This window comes from Hemibagrus wyckioides, linkage group LG10 (assembly GCF_019097595.1).
Source record: "Hemibagrus wyckioides isolate EC202008001 linkage group LG10, SWU_Hwy_1.0, whole genome shotgun sequence".
Classification (NCBI taxonomy): Eukaryota; Metazoa; Chordata; class Actinopteri; order Siluriformes; family Bagridae; genus Hemibagrus; species Hemibagrus wyckioides.
The window spans coordinates 9,864,163-9,880,273 of NC_080719.1; the positions used below are offsets into that span (position 1 = coordinate 9,864,163).

The 16,111-nt window shown below is 38.4% G+C and overlaps 1 protein-coding gene across 4 annotated transcripts in view; it reads left to right on the plus strand.

Moving 5' to 3' along the window:
• The window catches only part of arnt2 (aryl-hydrocarbon receptor nuclear translocator 2), a 101,008-nt gene that overhangs the window by 27,091 nt on the left and 57,806 nt on the right, over nucleotides 1-16,111 (plus strand). For all 4 annotated transcript variants that reach the window (XM_058400844.1, XM_058400845.1, XM_058400847.1 and 1 more), the window contains 3 exons: nucleotides 5,322-5,424; nucleotides 11,001-11,066; nucleotides 12,965-13,050. In XM_058400844.1, the coding sequence (XP_058256827.1) occupies nucleotides 5,322-5,424; nucleotides 11,001-11,066; nucleotides 12,965-13,050 (255 nt within the window). The remainder of the gene's footprint in view (nucleotides 1-5,321; nucleotides 5,425-11,000; nucleotides 11,067-12,964; nucleotides 13,051-16,111) is intronic.

The window sequence follows — 16,111 nt, forward strand, 5'->3', positions numbered from 1 at the left end:
ATGTGTGTAAGAGAGAGTGTGTGTGTGTATGTGAGAGAGTGTGAGAGAGACAGACAGACAGAGAGAGACAGAATGTGTGTAAGAGAGAGTGTGTGTGTTTGTGAGAGAGAGAGACAGACAGACAGAGAGACAGAATGTGTGTGAGAGAGTGTGTGTGTGTTTGTGTGTGAGAGAGAGATAGTGTGTGTGTGTGTGTATGTGTAAGAGTGAGAGAGAGAAAGACAGACAGAGAGAGAGTGACAGAGACAGACAGAGAGAGACAGAATGTGTGTAAGAGAGAGTGTGTGTGTGTTTGTGTGTGAGAGAGAGATAGTGTGTGTGTGTGTGTAAGAGTGAGAGAGAGAAAGACAGACAGAGAGAGAGTGACAGAGACAGACAGAGAGAGACAGAATGTGTGTAAGAGAGAGTGTGTGTGTGTTTGTGAGAGAGTATGAGAGAGACAGACAGACAGAGAGAGACAGAATGTGTATGAGAGAGTGTGTGTGTTTGTGTGTGAGAGAGAGATAGTGTGTGTGTGTGTGTGTGAGAGAGAGAGGGGAAATGTTTGCGTGTGTGTGTGAGAGAGAGAGAGAGAGAGAGAGAGAGTGTGTGTGTGTGTGTGAGAGAGAGAGAGAGAGAGAGAGAGTGTGTGTGTGTGTGTGAGAGAGAGAGAGAGAGTGTGTGTGTGTGTGTGAGAGAGAGAGAGAGAGTGTGTGTGTGTGTGTGAGAGAGAGAGAGAGAGTGTGTGTGTGTGTGTGTGTGTGAGAGAGAGAGAGAGAGAGTGTGTGTGTGTGTGTGTGTGTGAGAGAGAGAGAGAGAGAGAGAGAGTGTGTGTGTGTGTGTGTGTGAGAGAGAGAGAGAGAGAGAGAGAGAGAGTGTGTGTGTGTGTGTGTGTGAGAGAGAGAGAGAGAGAGAGCGAGAGTGTGTGTGTGAGTGAGAGAGAGAGAGAGAGAGAGGGAGAGAGAGTGTGTGTGTGTGTGTGTGTGTGTGAGAGAGAGAGAGAGAGAGAGTGTGTGTGTGTGTGTGAGAGAGAGAGAGAGAGAGAGAGAGAGTGTGTGTGTGTGTGTGTGAGAGAGAGAGAGAGAGAGAGAGAGAGAGAGAGAGAATGTGTGTGTGGTGTGTGGTGTCTTGCCCTGTTCACAGGACCCCACAGACACCAGATACACAGTGATGCTGATCATAATGAAGCACTTACTGGAAGATGAATAGTTGAAAAAATAAAGCAAAAAACCTCCCAATATGATCAACAATGGATACTTTTTTCAGCAAAGTAGACATAATATGCATTCGGCCAAAGTCAGAAGGCTAACAGACATGGGTCAGCAACAAGGCTGAGAAATGCTTAATAACACAATCTTGCAAGGACAAGATAATCACCGGCCAAAACAAAACAGGTGAATACAAACAATTAATACGCCAATGACAGGTTGTGGGGCGGAGACAGGACCAAAACAAACATGAGTGTATTTTCCTCATCGCCATGGGAACCAAAACATTGTGCTGTGAATGAGCTTCCATTCAACTAATATCTCCTCACCACTGGTGCTGTGGTGGTGAACGGGGTACAATGCGGTGACGTGCCATTCACAAACGAGTCGCCTCTTCGAGTCAGCACTTTTTTTTAGGTGAAAGTTGAGAGCTTTTTTTTTTTTTTTTTTGTAAATGTAGGCAATTAGGATATTCCATTTATCAGGATAAGTGGAAATGAATCTTTTTAATGACGCTAAAACACAGCAGGGAAAACAACGTTAATGCAGAAATGCTTCCTCTATTTGTAATGCTTTGCTGATTTTGCAATTACTGAAATAGATTTTTTTTACAATGCGATGCAAAGTAGTGTTGTTTTGTTCATTTGAAGGTAGGAGAAGATCTTCAAGTATCTTGAAACAATTCCAACCATAATTAGGCGAAGAAGAACAATCAAAGATACGGTGGATATTGTGTTAGGTAGAAGAAAGAGCCATGCTTTATAGGTGAGCTGAGCCAAATATCTGTTGGTGTTTTCAATGTGTTAAATCCGGTCTACTACAGATGAAAATTTGAGTTTTTTACTCAATTTTTCTATTTATCTATGACTGAAATTGTTTCATGAAGCTGTACTCAACCTTCTAATCTAACAACTCAATACCATTAATGAACTGCACGTTACAAAAACTCAATAATTGCAATTGAAAAGAGCCCGAATCTCTTTAAATATGTGCAATTTTATTCTCATAATTATCTCCCATAATTAAACATGTGTAACGTTTCCCTACAGTCGTTTCCCAAACTAATTTAATTTAAGAATGTTATTCTATCTCAAAAGTCAATCTGGTGTTGCTTTCACCAAATATTAGTTTGGTGATGAAAAGAAACATTTTGTCCCATCGCTCGTTTTGCCCTCGAAGGACCCCATTACGCTATGCTGTACTTCTCACCCCTTTTTATCTGCTCCACACATGTAGAAGATGAGTGCTGCCTAAATATTTACCCTGGCTGTCTTTAATGCCATGGGATGTTTGCTGTTTGTTGCTTCGTACCTTTCTCTGGAAATAGAGATCAGCTCATCCGCGGAAGTGCACGGCAAAGCCGAGATGAGATCACGTAGGATGAGCGTCAGCTATTTACGCCGAACCTAAATGTCCCATGAAGCTAAACAAGTTGGCATGGTTATTAGAGGGAAATGCTTCCTCGAGTGGAAGGGATTTGACTCTTTTACTCCAAACGATTGCTGCTTTGCTTGGTCTTTTTCCCCGATGCCATCATCCGGGCCAATCTGGCACCCGTGGCCTTTCCCTTTGAGATTAAATCAAAGCCATTTAAATGATCTGAGCCTGTGACTAGAGGAGCTGAACCGGTCATGGGTTGCAGGAGGTCACACATTTCAGCCTGTGGTTTTTGCACTCTCTTTTTCCCCTCTGTTTTTTTCCTCTTCCTTTCCTGCCAGGATCTTCACTCCAAAGTAAACTTCACCTGCAGAGCCTCTTTGCTGGGAACAGTGGAAGCTTTTTGGACCCACACTGCACCATAAAACAACAACCGAGCATGTTAAACAAGAGTGCTGCTTACTCATCCCTCTCCAAACAGACACGGGTCACAAGTGACGTCCAGACAAACTTACCGTAACCACCATCGTCATGTTTTTATTGTGTGAAAGAGGAACAACTTGTAAATGATTAAAAGCTTTTATTTAAGTTAGTCAAGTTAACACAATAACAGTTTGTTTATGCTTGTCGTCTCATTCATTCGGAGAATTGATCTCAAACCTCAGATTTATATAAACCTCCTGGTTTCTTTTACAGTGAACCACACAACCTCTGTTCTGCCACAGCTCCTTTTCCAATATTTATCTCTTGTTTCTGTTGTCCAAAAATAACACATTTGTGTGTGATCTGGATGGAGGCTCTCTCTAGAGCGTCCCACAATGAGCTTACTTTATGATAAGCTCATATTTTTATGCCATTTGAACGCCGTAGCAAGTTCCCATCTGACTGCTGTAAGTCATTAAAGTCAAGTGCGTTTCCACGTAACCAGAGTTAGGAGGTCAGAGTTATTGGACAGGTTACACGTGGTATGTCTGAAATTCTGGGCAACAGATTTTGTGGAAAATTCCCTTTATGCCGTGAGCAGCAACCGCCTCCATGTGTATCTGTTGTATATCATTTAATGCCTGCACACACACACACACACACACACTTGGAGTCGAAATATGTATTCAGTGAAGATTGGGACATAGTAGCTGATATATTAGTTTTCAGAAATCTTTCCTTGTCATGGTGAACAAAATGGTCAGAATATTAACAGCAGAAAAAACCCCAAGATGATATCAGTACAAAAGATTGTGTTTTTCATTCTAAATATTATCTAATAAGGTGCACTGCTTCCCTGAGGGCATGGGCAGTCTCTGCTCATTATTGCTTGTTGGAATATTGTGTATTTATGTACATTTATTCATTCTTTCAGTATCACTTTATCCTGGTCAAAGTCGCAGTGGATCTGAAGCCTGTACTGGGAACTCTGGGTGCCAGACAGAAATAAGATATTAATAGAAAAAAAAAGGAAATTAGAACGTCTGCAGTTCCCTCTCTGATTGTGATATAAGTATTCTCTAATAATGCATCTTCATTAAATTTATCGCAACTTTTCGTCTCTGTATTTTAAGGAGCCGGGCTGATCTGTAAAACCCTTATCCTGTGATGTCTAACTGTAGAGAGCTGTATCTTTTAGCAAAGATATCAGTGGCTTACTTTATGCTTGTTGTAAAGGTAGACCTGGTGTTCTCTATTCTGATGAAATTGAAGAAAAATCTCCTAATTTTTACTAATTTTTTCTTCCTCATTACCACAATATGAAATAATTGTAAATTATTATTACATAAAGCGTTAGAAGCCGTTGATGATTTCTCTACAAAGATGTATATTTAGCTTTTTTGGAAGAAGTCTCCACTCCAGTGTCCGAGCTTCTAAACTCATTAAAAGGTTGACTTCTAAAGAGCCGTAGGTCTTTAGGACTGAGGGCTTTGTGCTTTCTCAGTAACATGACGAGCTCCTTTATATATCATTAACCTCAAGAGAGGAAACAAAGACCGGTAAGGGAATGACTACATGACTGTATCTCTTCTAATGTAACTACTGTGATGTAAGGAACATAAATGCAAGTATAAATGGATAAAATGCATGATGCAGCATGTTTAGTTCCTTACTTATTAAGCTATGAGTAATATTCATCTACAGAAATACTGATGAAATAACAGGAAATTTTACAGGATCATGTGCACATTGCTATTTATTGTTACTAAGGAATACATGGAAGCAATTAGCTGGAACTTTCTGCTATATATATATATCTTTATTTACCTCCGTTATTTATGGAGGAATGCTAATAGCTTTGGCACTTTCAGAGGATTTGGCGTCATCTCTTTAGTGTAGAAAGCTTGTCGGGGGTGTGGGATCTGCTTCGGAGGAGTTCTAACAGCTGACAGCTGCTTGTTTTTTAGTAACTTCTCTTTCTCTCTCTTTTTTTTTTTACTAGGTTTTCTTTAATTTGTTTATGGAAATGGCTTTAGGCTTAGATCATAGACGCTCTTCTATCCTGCAGCTATGACTTTGTTACTCAATAATAATAGCACATGATTCACCGACTGCTGTGTTTCACCAGGAGACATGTTTGTATGCTTTGGTTCTCAGTGGTGACGCTCTATTAGCTGTTCCAAAAAGAAAATGCGTTCACTGAGTTATTTGAGTGCAAAGCCTCCAGTAAAGAACTAAAATAGTAGATGCGTCAGACAATACTGTGATTTTAACATTATACAGATATAGTACTTCCTGTTTTTCGTTCAATGTGTGTATATGTGTGTGTTGCAGGCCGGATCCTGGACCTGAAGACAGGGACAGTGAAGAAGGAGGGACAGCAATCCTCAATGAGGATGTGTATGGGCTCCAGACGCTCCTTTATCTGCAGAATGAGGTATTAAAGTCAAAGCTGGGAGCTTTCAGATCCTCTTTTATAGGACCTTTCAGAACCACATCCGTAAGAGCCTTCAGAGTCATTTTATTAGGAACCGTATTAGGAGCACTACCATCAAAAGAACTTTAAAACCACTGTCACTGGAACTTTCTGACCCACTTCCTTGGGAACTTTGAGGGCCACTTTCATAGGAACTTTCAGAACCATTTTCCAAAACCATCAACTTTTAGAACCACATAGGAACTTTAAGAACTACTTAGGAACTTTGAGAATCATCAAAAGTACTTTGAAAACCACTGTCTTAAAACGTTCAGAGCCAATTTTTTAGGACCTTCAGGATCACTTTCTCAAGAACTTCCAGAACCACTTTTTGAGCAACTTGAGAGCTAGGAACTTTTAGAAACTTTCACAGCCACTTTCATAGGAACATTAAGAATCACCATCAAAAGAATTTTCAGAAACCCTTTCAGGGGAACTTTCAGAATCATTTAATTAGGATCTTGAGGTACAAGATATGTAGGTCAGTGTTCACTTTTAGGAAAACTATCACAGGTGACTGAATCTCGGTCATCTCTTTTTTTTTTTAGGACAATAAAATTAAGGCTACTGTGAGACCAGTTTGATGTTTCCCTCCTCCTTTTGCACACAGTCTAGTCCAGGCGTTCTTAAACCTTTTTAAAGGAAATCCTTTAATTGTAAAATAGATGACCTACTACTATTTCATGTATATATAAAAAATATTTTGTAACTTATTAGAGCTTATTAGAGTTTTTTGTAGTTTTTGTCAGTTCTGCTGGTAGAACACAATAGGTCCAAACGTACATCATTTAACAAGAGACTCCTTGTTTCTAAGCTACTGACGTTTGGATAAAACTCTTTCAATTCAAAGGACAAGCTAAAGTATTTTATAATTAGCCAAACGATGTTAATATAAGAACTTTTATAATGGTGGGTTGTAAAACCACTTGGAGAATATCACGCTGTTTTTGAACTGCCTTTGCCTCTGTCAGCTTTCTATAGGAAGGAATTAGTGCTAAGTTAATAATGAACTCAGGCACAATTTTTCATGACTGTAAACTGCTGAAAAAAGGACATTATCAACATTTACATTATTTACTCACCCAAATGAGGATGAGGATACCTTCTGAGCCTGGTTCTTCTTAAGGTTTCTTCCTCATAACATCTCAGGGAGTTTTTCCTTGCCACTGTCGCCTCATGCTTGCTTATTAGGGATAAATGTTAAGGATAAGTAGTAACTTTTAGTAAATAGTCATTTTTTTCTATACTTCTGTAAGGCAGACAGATGTTGAGACAATGTCCATTGTTAAAAGCACTAATTAATTGCCTAAATTTAAAACAAACTCTGGTATCTGAGAGAGAAATCACAGCCTTCTGCACAGTGCACTACTTGGCGATTCTGCCAACTGTACAGTTTAGTAGTTAGTACCTAAGAGCCATAACGCAGTGTGAGTGTGTCTGTTTAATGAACAGGGTGTGAGTTCTGACACGCTCATGAGGATTCTGATTCATAACACAGAGTAATCACATACTCTAAAGCCTTTTTCACAGGGGTGATTAATACATTCTGATAAGAAATGCTAGTAGCTGAAAAGGATTATGTCACCGTGTAATTTACAGATATCACAGTGTTTTAAATAGACATCATGCTTTTATTCGTGTATCTTCACACAGCACTGGCTATTCAAAAACTGTAGAGTTCTGAGGGGTAACATATAAATATGAGCCACAATTTGATTCTTTTTGCTAAAGCTTTGATGCTGACTGATGTTGTTCTTGATGTATGCCTGCATCTTCAGAGCTTAATATCAAGCTTATTAATTCCTGAGTGCTCGGAAAGTCAAAATGCTTTCTTAGAGGAGACAAAAAAAAGGTATAGTACGGTCATTAGCCACAGAATTTTTTGTTCTACACAAAATTTGGTGTCTGGCCTTATCATGCTTGTGACTTTATACCTTCTTGAGGTGTAAAGAAAAAATAATTTGTATTAGAATTAAATGTGCACACAACAGTTGTAAAGAGTGGTTATTTAAGACATCCTGTCAGTTTGATCCACACTAGCCACTCACCTCTGATTTTACTAATCAGGCTTTTGCCAAACTGTGAACCTTAGAGATTTTTGTCTGTCAGTGTTTCAACAGTTTGCACAATGGTGGGCACCAACGTACACTGATCAGGCATAACATTATGAGCAGTGACAGGTGAAGTGAATAACACTGATGATCTCCTCATCATGGCACCTGTTAGTGGGTGGGATATATTAGGCTGCAAGTGAACATTTTGTCCTCAAAGTTGATGTGTTAGAAGCAGGAAAAATGGGCAAGCGAGTTTGACAAGGGCCAAATTGTGATGGCTAGATGACTGGATCAGAGCATCTCCAAAACTGCAGCTATTGTGGGGTGTTCCCGGTCTGCAGTGGTCGCTATCTATCAAAAGTGGTCCAAGGAAGGAGCAGTGGTGAAAGGCTGGGTGAAGGGTGAAGTGAAGGCTGGCCCATGTGATCTGATCAGACAGACGAGCTACTGTTGGACAAATTGCTAAAGAAGGGCTTCAGGGCTGTTTTGGCAGCAAAAGGGGGACCAAAACAATATTAGGCAGGTGGTCATAATGTTATGCATGGTCAGTGTATAGCTGCTGTGTGCTCTGTAAGCAGTATGAAAACATATAAAAGGCTAGATTCATATGTCATGGTGGAAGCACATGTTCATCCTCATCCTCCTTCATCCTCCTAGGATGACCCCTTTTAGCCCTTTTAACAGGTGACCCCTTTTAGCCCCTTTTGTACCACAAGCTATAAAAAAACAAACAAACAAAGTACAGTTTAATTTTTATGTTGTATTCAGGGTTAAGAACCTGAAATAAAGGCAAATTAAATGCTAGCATAAATGAGTTAATTGAAATCAGACTTTCTGAACGTAGAAGCCTGGACTGTTTTCCTGTTTGCTTCCTTTAAACCTTGTTTGAACCTTCACGTTGTCCAAAAATGTGTTCTACTATACCAGTTTTGCACATATCTTAGGCATGACCTAGCAGTGCCTCAGTGTTTTTCCCCCCAAAACAACGCTTTGTTTTTCACTAGATGATACAGATCCTCAGGAAAATTCCTGTACTTCCCACAGAATAATTAAAAAGGTATTTTCTGATTACAGGACCTCTTTGTAGACAAAAACAGAGAGCTAGCCATTACTCAAAGACACGTTGTTTGAAATCAGCCATTGTCTCTGTTTACGCTGCCTGTGTGTTTTTACATACTTCAGCATGAACTAATAGCTGTCAGGAACGTCATCCAGGAATGTGCATGCGTTTCAGTTTTTCTATTTGGGTCTATGTTTGGAAATTGGAACAGTATGTCAGGGTTGCGACAGCACTGATGAGAAACATACGTCCATAACAGCATTCCTCCTCATGCCGGTAGACTGCAGAGCTGTAAAGAACAGAAGTGATTATGTAATGTTTAGCCTTACACCGTTTACTCATCCTGACTAGACGTGAGGGAAAGAATGATATGATCTGTTTGTTCTAGATTTGTGCATGAGGACTGCTGAATAACTTGTTTGGATCTGATGATGAAGGGAAACTCTTGTGTTATCTTGATGAGAGTGACCTTTTGGATGGGAAATTCCATGTGTGTGGTTTGAATTATTCCTGAAGGAAATGCATTCGTGGCTTAAGAAATATTCCCAACACTTCAGAGACCTCATGCTGATTCGGATTGTGAGACATTAGCAAAGATGTGTGACATAAGCGTGACTTGGTTATAACAGGATGTTGTTCGAGAAGATGTCCTTTCTCACATTGTGGTGCGTCGTAATAAACATTCCTGAGTGGGTGTCAGGAGTTGTTTGCTAGAGTGTGTATTACCTCAGATGTATTCAATCAACCAAGGCATGATGTTTGTGATTTATAGCACTATAGTTATTGTTATTCTGTCACAATTTCATTATTAGTCACGGTGTTAGTGTTTGATCAGACTTACCTCAACAGTGACTTTTAAAAATTACAATTTTTTCTAAATACAGATAAAAATCATTTCCTCTCTGTCCCTATTTATTCAGCCTATAATGACATGACAAATACAGGCACTGAATGAGATTTTATGGAAAAGTCATTCACAAGAATATACCATATAAGTTCTACCTTAATTTTTCTACAAGGGGATGTTAGGATAATGTAATTTTACATTTGTCTCTTTTTTCTGTTGAAGGTTAAGGGCCTTGTTCAGTGACAGCTTGGTGGTCCTGGGATTTGAACTGAATCCGTGATAGTCATTATTTATCTTACTTGCTTTGGTTAAAAGCATCTGTCACTGTCAGGTCAGGTGTCAATGTATATATTTACCCTCTCAGGGTTTCCTGAAGGAGTTTAAGGGCCATCACTCAAGAAAGCATACACGGAGTGTATACAGTATATTAGAAGTTCATTTGCATACACACTCCGGCCAAGATTTTGTGGACTCCTGACATCAGCCATGTCTGGGTGTTCTTCAAACTGTTGCCACAAAGTTGGAAGCTCAACAACAAGAACTATCTAGACCGAATGCTATAGCAATAAAATTTCCCTAAGTGGCTCAAACAGAGCACAGAGCCCTGGCCTCAACTCCAGTGAATACCTTTGGGATAAACTGGTACACTGACTGCTCACCTTTTCACTCCCAGACCTCACTAATGTTGTCATGGCTGAATTAGCACAGATCCACAGAATTGTTTCAAACTTTTGTGAAAAGCCTTCGTAGAAGACATTTGGAAGCTGTCCAAGCAGCAAAGGTGGGACCAAGTCTGTGTTAATGCCCATGGTATTGAAATGTGTGAAATATAGGTGTAATGGCTTGTGTCTACACACTTTTGACTATAGTGGATATATAGTGGCGGACACTGTCATCTAAAGTGGACAGTATGGTCCTGCTTGTTAAGGTGTCGATGTGTCGATCTTGGGTTTCTTGAGTGTTCTTTGGTTCCTCCGAAAACATATCTGTAAGTGGATATAGGTTTTCCAGCGGTCCTGGGGTATGCTCCAGATCCAATTGGACTCAGATAAAGATGTTACTAAAAATGAGTGAATGAATGCAGTTTATCAGCGGAGGGATAAAAAGGTCTTGCTCATAAACCCAGTGTGGATTTGATAGGATTTGAAATGGCAACCATTGGCACTGGTTATTCTCTTAAATTCCCTCAGGGGTCCACAGAGAGCCATCCATCCATCCATCATTCCATCTATAAGCTATAATAATATGGCAGTTATTCCAGTTGGTGTGTTTGTGGTGTGTGATTAGTAGCATTTTTATGCTTTCATGTTGTAATAGATTAAATAACAGTTCAGTTTATTTTAAGTTTTAAAAATATTTCGTGTCTCTGAGTTAGATATATTGAATTAATTTCCACATTCCTCAAAATGTCTTTGCTTGCTATTCCTCATGAGCAGGTAGATTCTTTCTCATGGGTTTTGTTCTGCTCTTTTCCCTGTGTTTTATAGTGTCTTTATCTTCCATATTCTCTGTGTTTTATATTGTTAAATAAAAAATAAGTACAATTTTTCTTTTCTATTATTTCCTGTGATTTCAGGTGTGGCAGCGCTCCTCTGGATCACATCTCTCTCAACCGTCTGTCGAGCATGAGGAAGAGATACAGGCAAGAATGCAAACATCCACCTCGCTCACTCCAACTTTGTATAGCTATAACAAGTTACTACAGTAATCGCTCTAATAATAGTTATTTTATGCTATGAATATACACTCTGACTGCAGACTAGGTAACAGCATAGGACACGGTAATGACATGTCTTGTCTAAAAATCTGTAATAAATGAGGTACTGATACTTTTCTCAGAGAGCGGATGACCCAGTTGCCTGGTGTTTTAAGTCAGAGCAGAGATTCCTAATGACTGACAAGGCTGGTGACTGTAGGGTTTATAATATATCATCATCATTTAACTCCATGTATAAAAGTTGGGTTTTTTTTAAGCAGTATGAGTAAAAATAGCTCCAAACAGTTTATATACAGAACATATGTAGTCTTTGTGCACTGTGCAGAATTTCTCTATAACAGATAGCACACAAGGAAGCAAGCCTCGCTCCTACTGCCTAGTTTTCTCTTTGCTTTGTTGATGCAAAGTTTAATCCAATGCCTGTGTTGTGTCCTTTGTAAATTTGCCCTTTTGACTCATCATGCTTAACTCTCATCTGTCACACACATTCCTGACAGAACCCTGACTCAAGGACATGCACATTTACAGCCCGCAAAGGCTTTGGAATGCGCTTCAATCTGAGCCAAAGATCTCAGCCTGCATTCCCTGAAACAAATGAACACCAGCACCGAAGCGGAGCTATAATCAGGAAACTTTTAAAGTGAACGTAAACTGAATTTCATGTATATACACATAATGTCAGATTAACATCCATCCAATCTAGGAATAATCCATCAATTATTCAGCCTGATCAAAATGTCCGGATGAATTATTGATGAACGGCGAACCGCGAAATCATTTCAGAGGAAATCAGATGATGTGTTTAAATAGCCATAGCATGAACTCTTTGAACGGGAATGTAGGTGATTACAAGCGGCTTCCAAAACTAACCTATATATAGTATAGGTTAATATAATATATGTAATATTTTAATATTAAAAACAGCAGAATATTCTTTGTGGTCTTGACTTTAGATTTTTCTCTGCTTTCGAAAAAAAAAATGCAGGCAGAGAACTGGAAAATGCAAGTTGATGGATTTTATTGTAGCTTCATGCAAACAGCGCAGAAACATTAACCACATGTAACCTTCTAGATTCTGTAAAACTCTCCCATCAGCCACCTATGTGTGGGTGCACAAGGTCAGATACAGTCTATGAGATTTAACGCATAGCAACCCATAGCAACAGGATTTTTCTGCACCCGCATTTACCTTTAAGGATGCTTTTTAATTTATAAAAATTGAGGGATGTAAATGAAAATGGAAATAAAAACCCAGAATATCTAGGTTTTAAAAAAAAAAAAAAAAAAAAAAATATTTTCAAGAACCCTTTTCAACACCCTTAGCTCTTCATAATTATTTGAATAATGTATTTATCTTTGTGCACTGCATTGGATTGTGTGCTCTATGTTCTGTGAGGTTTTATATATTTTATTCTAGCCAAATTACACTTGGGATGCTGCTACAGTTAAAATATTAGCAAAAACACAGAGGTTGATGAACACAGTACAATGCTACGGAAAACTACGTAACAGGATAATAAATAATAGTTTTATACCGGAATACTCCAAGTGTATTGTTGATCAGTTTAATAATTATCATGCGTATTGTCTCTGAAGAGCCACTGTGTTTAGTAGTTGTCACTGTTTTCAGTCAGATTAAAGCAAGAAGGACAGGACGTTTTGCAAGTGATCACCTCAGTGACTGCCTAACACACACACACACACACACACACACACACATGCACGCTTGCGTTTCAGCCGCATTATGAGAAAGAGTAATCCTTTTATTCCATGTATGGTGTCTCACGGTGCAGAAAATATGTGTCTCCGTGTCTCTCCTGTAGGAATGGACTCGGGCCGTCAAAGGAAGGCGAGGCTCAGTATTCAGTGGTGCATTGCACTGGCTACATCAAGGCTTGGCCCCCTGCAGGTATTTACTGTAGATACACACAGCAGTATCTACTCACAATTGGCAAATGAGGCAAACTAGTGTGTGTGAGAGAGTGTGTGTGTGTGTGTGTGTGAATGAGAGAGCGAGAAAGATAGGAAGTAGAGTTGTCAGATTCTATTTATTGTTTTCAATGCAGTCATGGGTTAAAACATCACAAACTGTGCCATATATAATATGTTTATATTTATATTATATTTATTTTATATATTTATATTTATCCGTACAAGGTTATTTGTTTCCAGAACATTCAGATTAAGAATATCCCAGTTTCTGAGATGGATAGTCTGGTAATGAATGTAGTGTTTAACAATATTTTAAACAAAGACTTTAAACTTCAGTTTTATTTTTATAGAGCTTTTAACAAAAGACATAAGCCAAGCAGCTTCATAGAAATTTATACATTTAGGACACTTGAGTGTATTCCTGTATAAAAGATCTATCTAATAGCAGATGTTCAGAGTAAGCTTAAATATTTGTTTTGATCCATCATCTGCCTCGAAATATATTCTAAACTGATTTATCGGTCATTTTATAAGCACGTCTGTAATATTACATTGTTGTAGATTTCCTTCTCTGCCCATTTAACTCGCATCAGGTTTTCACACAGACTGCCCACCCCACTGTTCATTAATATTTATAAGCAACAGACACACACACACACACACACACACCAGTTCATTAATATTCATTAATCCACACTGCCGTTGAATTCTAAACTCTGTCTGGTCAGATGGTGTAGATTAATTTTCTATAACAGCGGCTCTGACAATAGTGTCGAGTTAAAGAAAAATCACATCTTTATATTAATGCACTGGTTGTTATACGCTATTGTTTCTATAGTAACTGCAAATTCACAATGGTTTGTATGCCTGAAGTGCCATAAAAACCTGATTATAAATGCACAAGCCTTATAATAAAAATACATACGCCTGATAATAAGTACATAACACCTATATGAAGCACATATTCGTAATACTGTAATACTGATGTATACTCGTATGATATATAATACTAATCTTAAACACAGTCTTAATCTAAAACACATACACTGGATGGTAAACACACAAACCCAATTCTAAACACACAATAATATTACACTAATAGTAACATTATAACTAACTAATATAACTAATATTAGACATATGAACCTAATAATAAAAACACAGTCTAATAATAAAGTCTAATAATAAGCACATGAGCAGCAATACTCTTACTACTACTACTACTACTAATAATAATAATAATAATTATTATTATTATTATTATTATTATTATTATTATTATTATAGCTGTGTGTCACATATTAGGTTTGTGTTTTTATTACTGTCATTATTTGAACTCAGGACTGGTGTACCATTGCACATAACACTTTAATAATAATAATAGTAATAATAATGATAATAATAAAAACACAAACCTAATATTTGACATACAAGCTTAATAATATACAAACAAATCATAAATGGTTAAATAATAATTTATATAACAAAGAATAAAGTGATATTTTTTTAGGAGACATTTATTTAACATTTAGCAATATTTAACGATAGAATAGATCTATAATTTTTTAAAAACAGTGAAAGATGTTTAGCAGCTCACAAGAATTGGCAACATAAATAGAAAGAGCCATAAATATGAAACAAATCAAATACAAGAGAAACATAGTGAGAATAGAGTGCAAACAAGTAATCTAGTGCAAATAAGCAGTATAGTCTATTTGTTTAGGGTGGTGGGGGGTGGTGGGTTTAATTCTAGTTTAAAGGTAGTGTTGGGTAGGGAGGGTAGGAGGAGGGTTTATGCCTTTGACTGCCTGCAGGAAGAAGCTGTTTTATAATCTGTTTGGCTTTTGTTATTATTAATCTGTATCTCTTCCCAGAGGGCAGTGGGGGAGAACAGGTGATGTCCAGGGTTAGTGGGGTCTTTTATAAAACAGCTGGCTGTCTTTTGGAGTCGGCTTGTGTAGATGTCTGTAAGGGGGGGTAGTGTTGTACTGATGAAATACTCTGCTGCCCTCACCACCCGCTGCAGGTCCTTCCTGTTTTCCTCTATGCTATTGGGAAGGAGTCTCCAGTGTCAGGAAGTTTCCATGAGAAAGTCTTCAAGCTAAAAGCCCAGTTCCTCCATAGCACGAAAAGCAACCTTTTATAGTAATTACTTCAATAGAAAGGGGAAAAAAACAAGAGACCAGTAACAAAATGTATATATCTTCTGGCTGTAATATAAGTGACTAACTTCTTTTAAACTAATACAACAGTATACTGTAATATTCTTGTTCTTGCATTAGTAAAAGATAATGACAATTACTGTGGTATAAGGGGAATAGAACACTTTGGCTGACGTCAGGTTCAGGGTGTAAAAGTAACTGCACTTACCACTGGGTATGGAAAGTTTTGTCATTTAGGGACAAAGGGATTTATTTGGCACAATTTCCTTCTCTTGTAGATTAGGCTGAGGCTTATTTGTTATGGCTGTCTGTTAGTTAATGCAAACATGAAGCTCATACAGCTTCTTGTGAGTCTTATTAGCGCTCAGATGAGAAGTTATACCGTGATGTACAATTAGTGGCTAGGATTGACATATTGCCAAATTAAAGACTGCAAGAAATATCCAAGTACAGAGGATATATGAGATCCATCCACAGATCACATTTTGTCTTCCTCTTAGAGTCTAAACCATAAGGGGATAGACAGGAAAGAAAGACACCGTCCACAAACACTCCTTTTCAACCAGAGCACACGGAAAAGGCACTTTCCGTTGTAAAGCAGAGTTAATAGACACTCAAGCGATCTCGCATGTCTGAGATATCGCAAAGGAATTTGGTGTTAAATGACTGAAGCCTTTGGATGACTCCCGTATCCCAGAGTTCATTGAGACCTCCGAGGTCCCCTCTGGCCTGTGATTGTCATCAGCATTGTAGCAGCAGGTGTGGAGCGAGAACTGAGCAACATCTTAAAATCGAGTTCATTGCTTTGCATCTCGTTCCGGGTGTCACGTAAAACCGCTCATACGCATGTGCGCCTGCCTTTCATTACGTTAATCC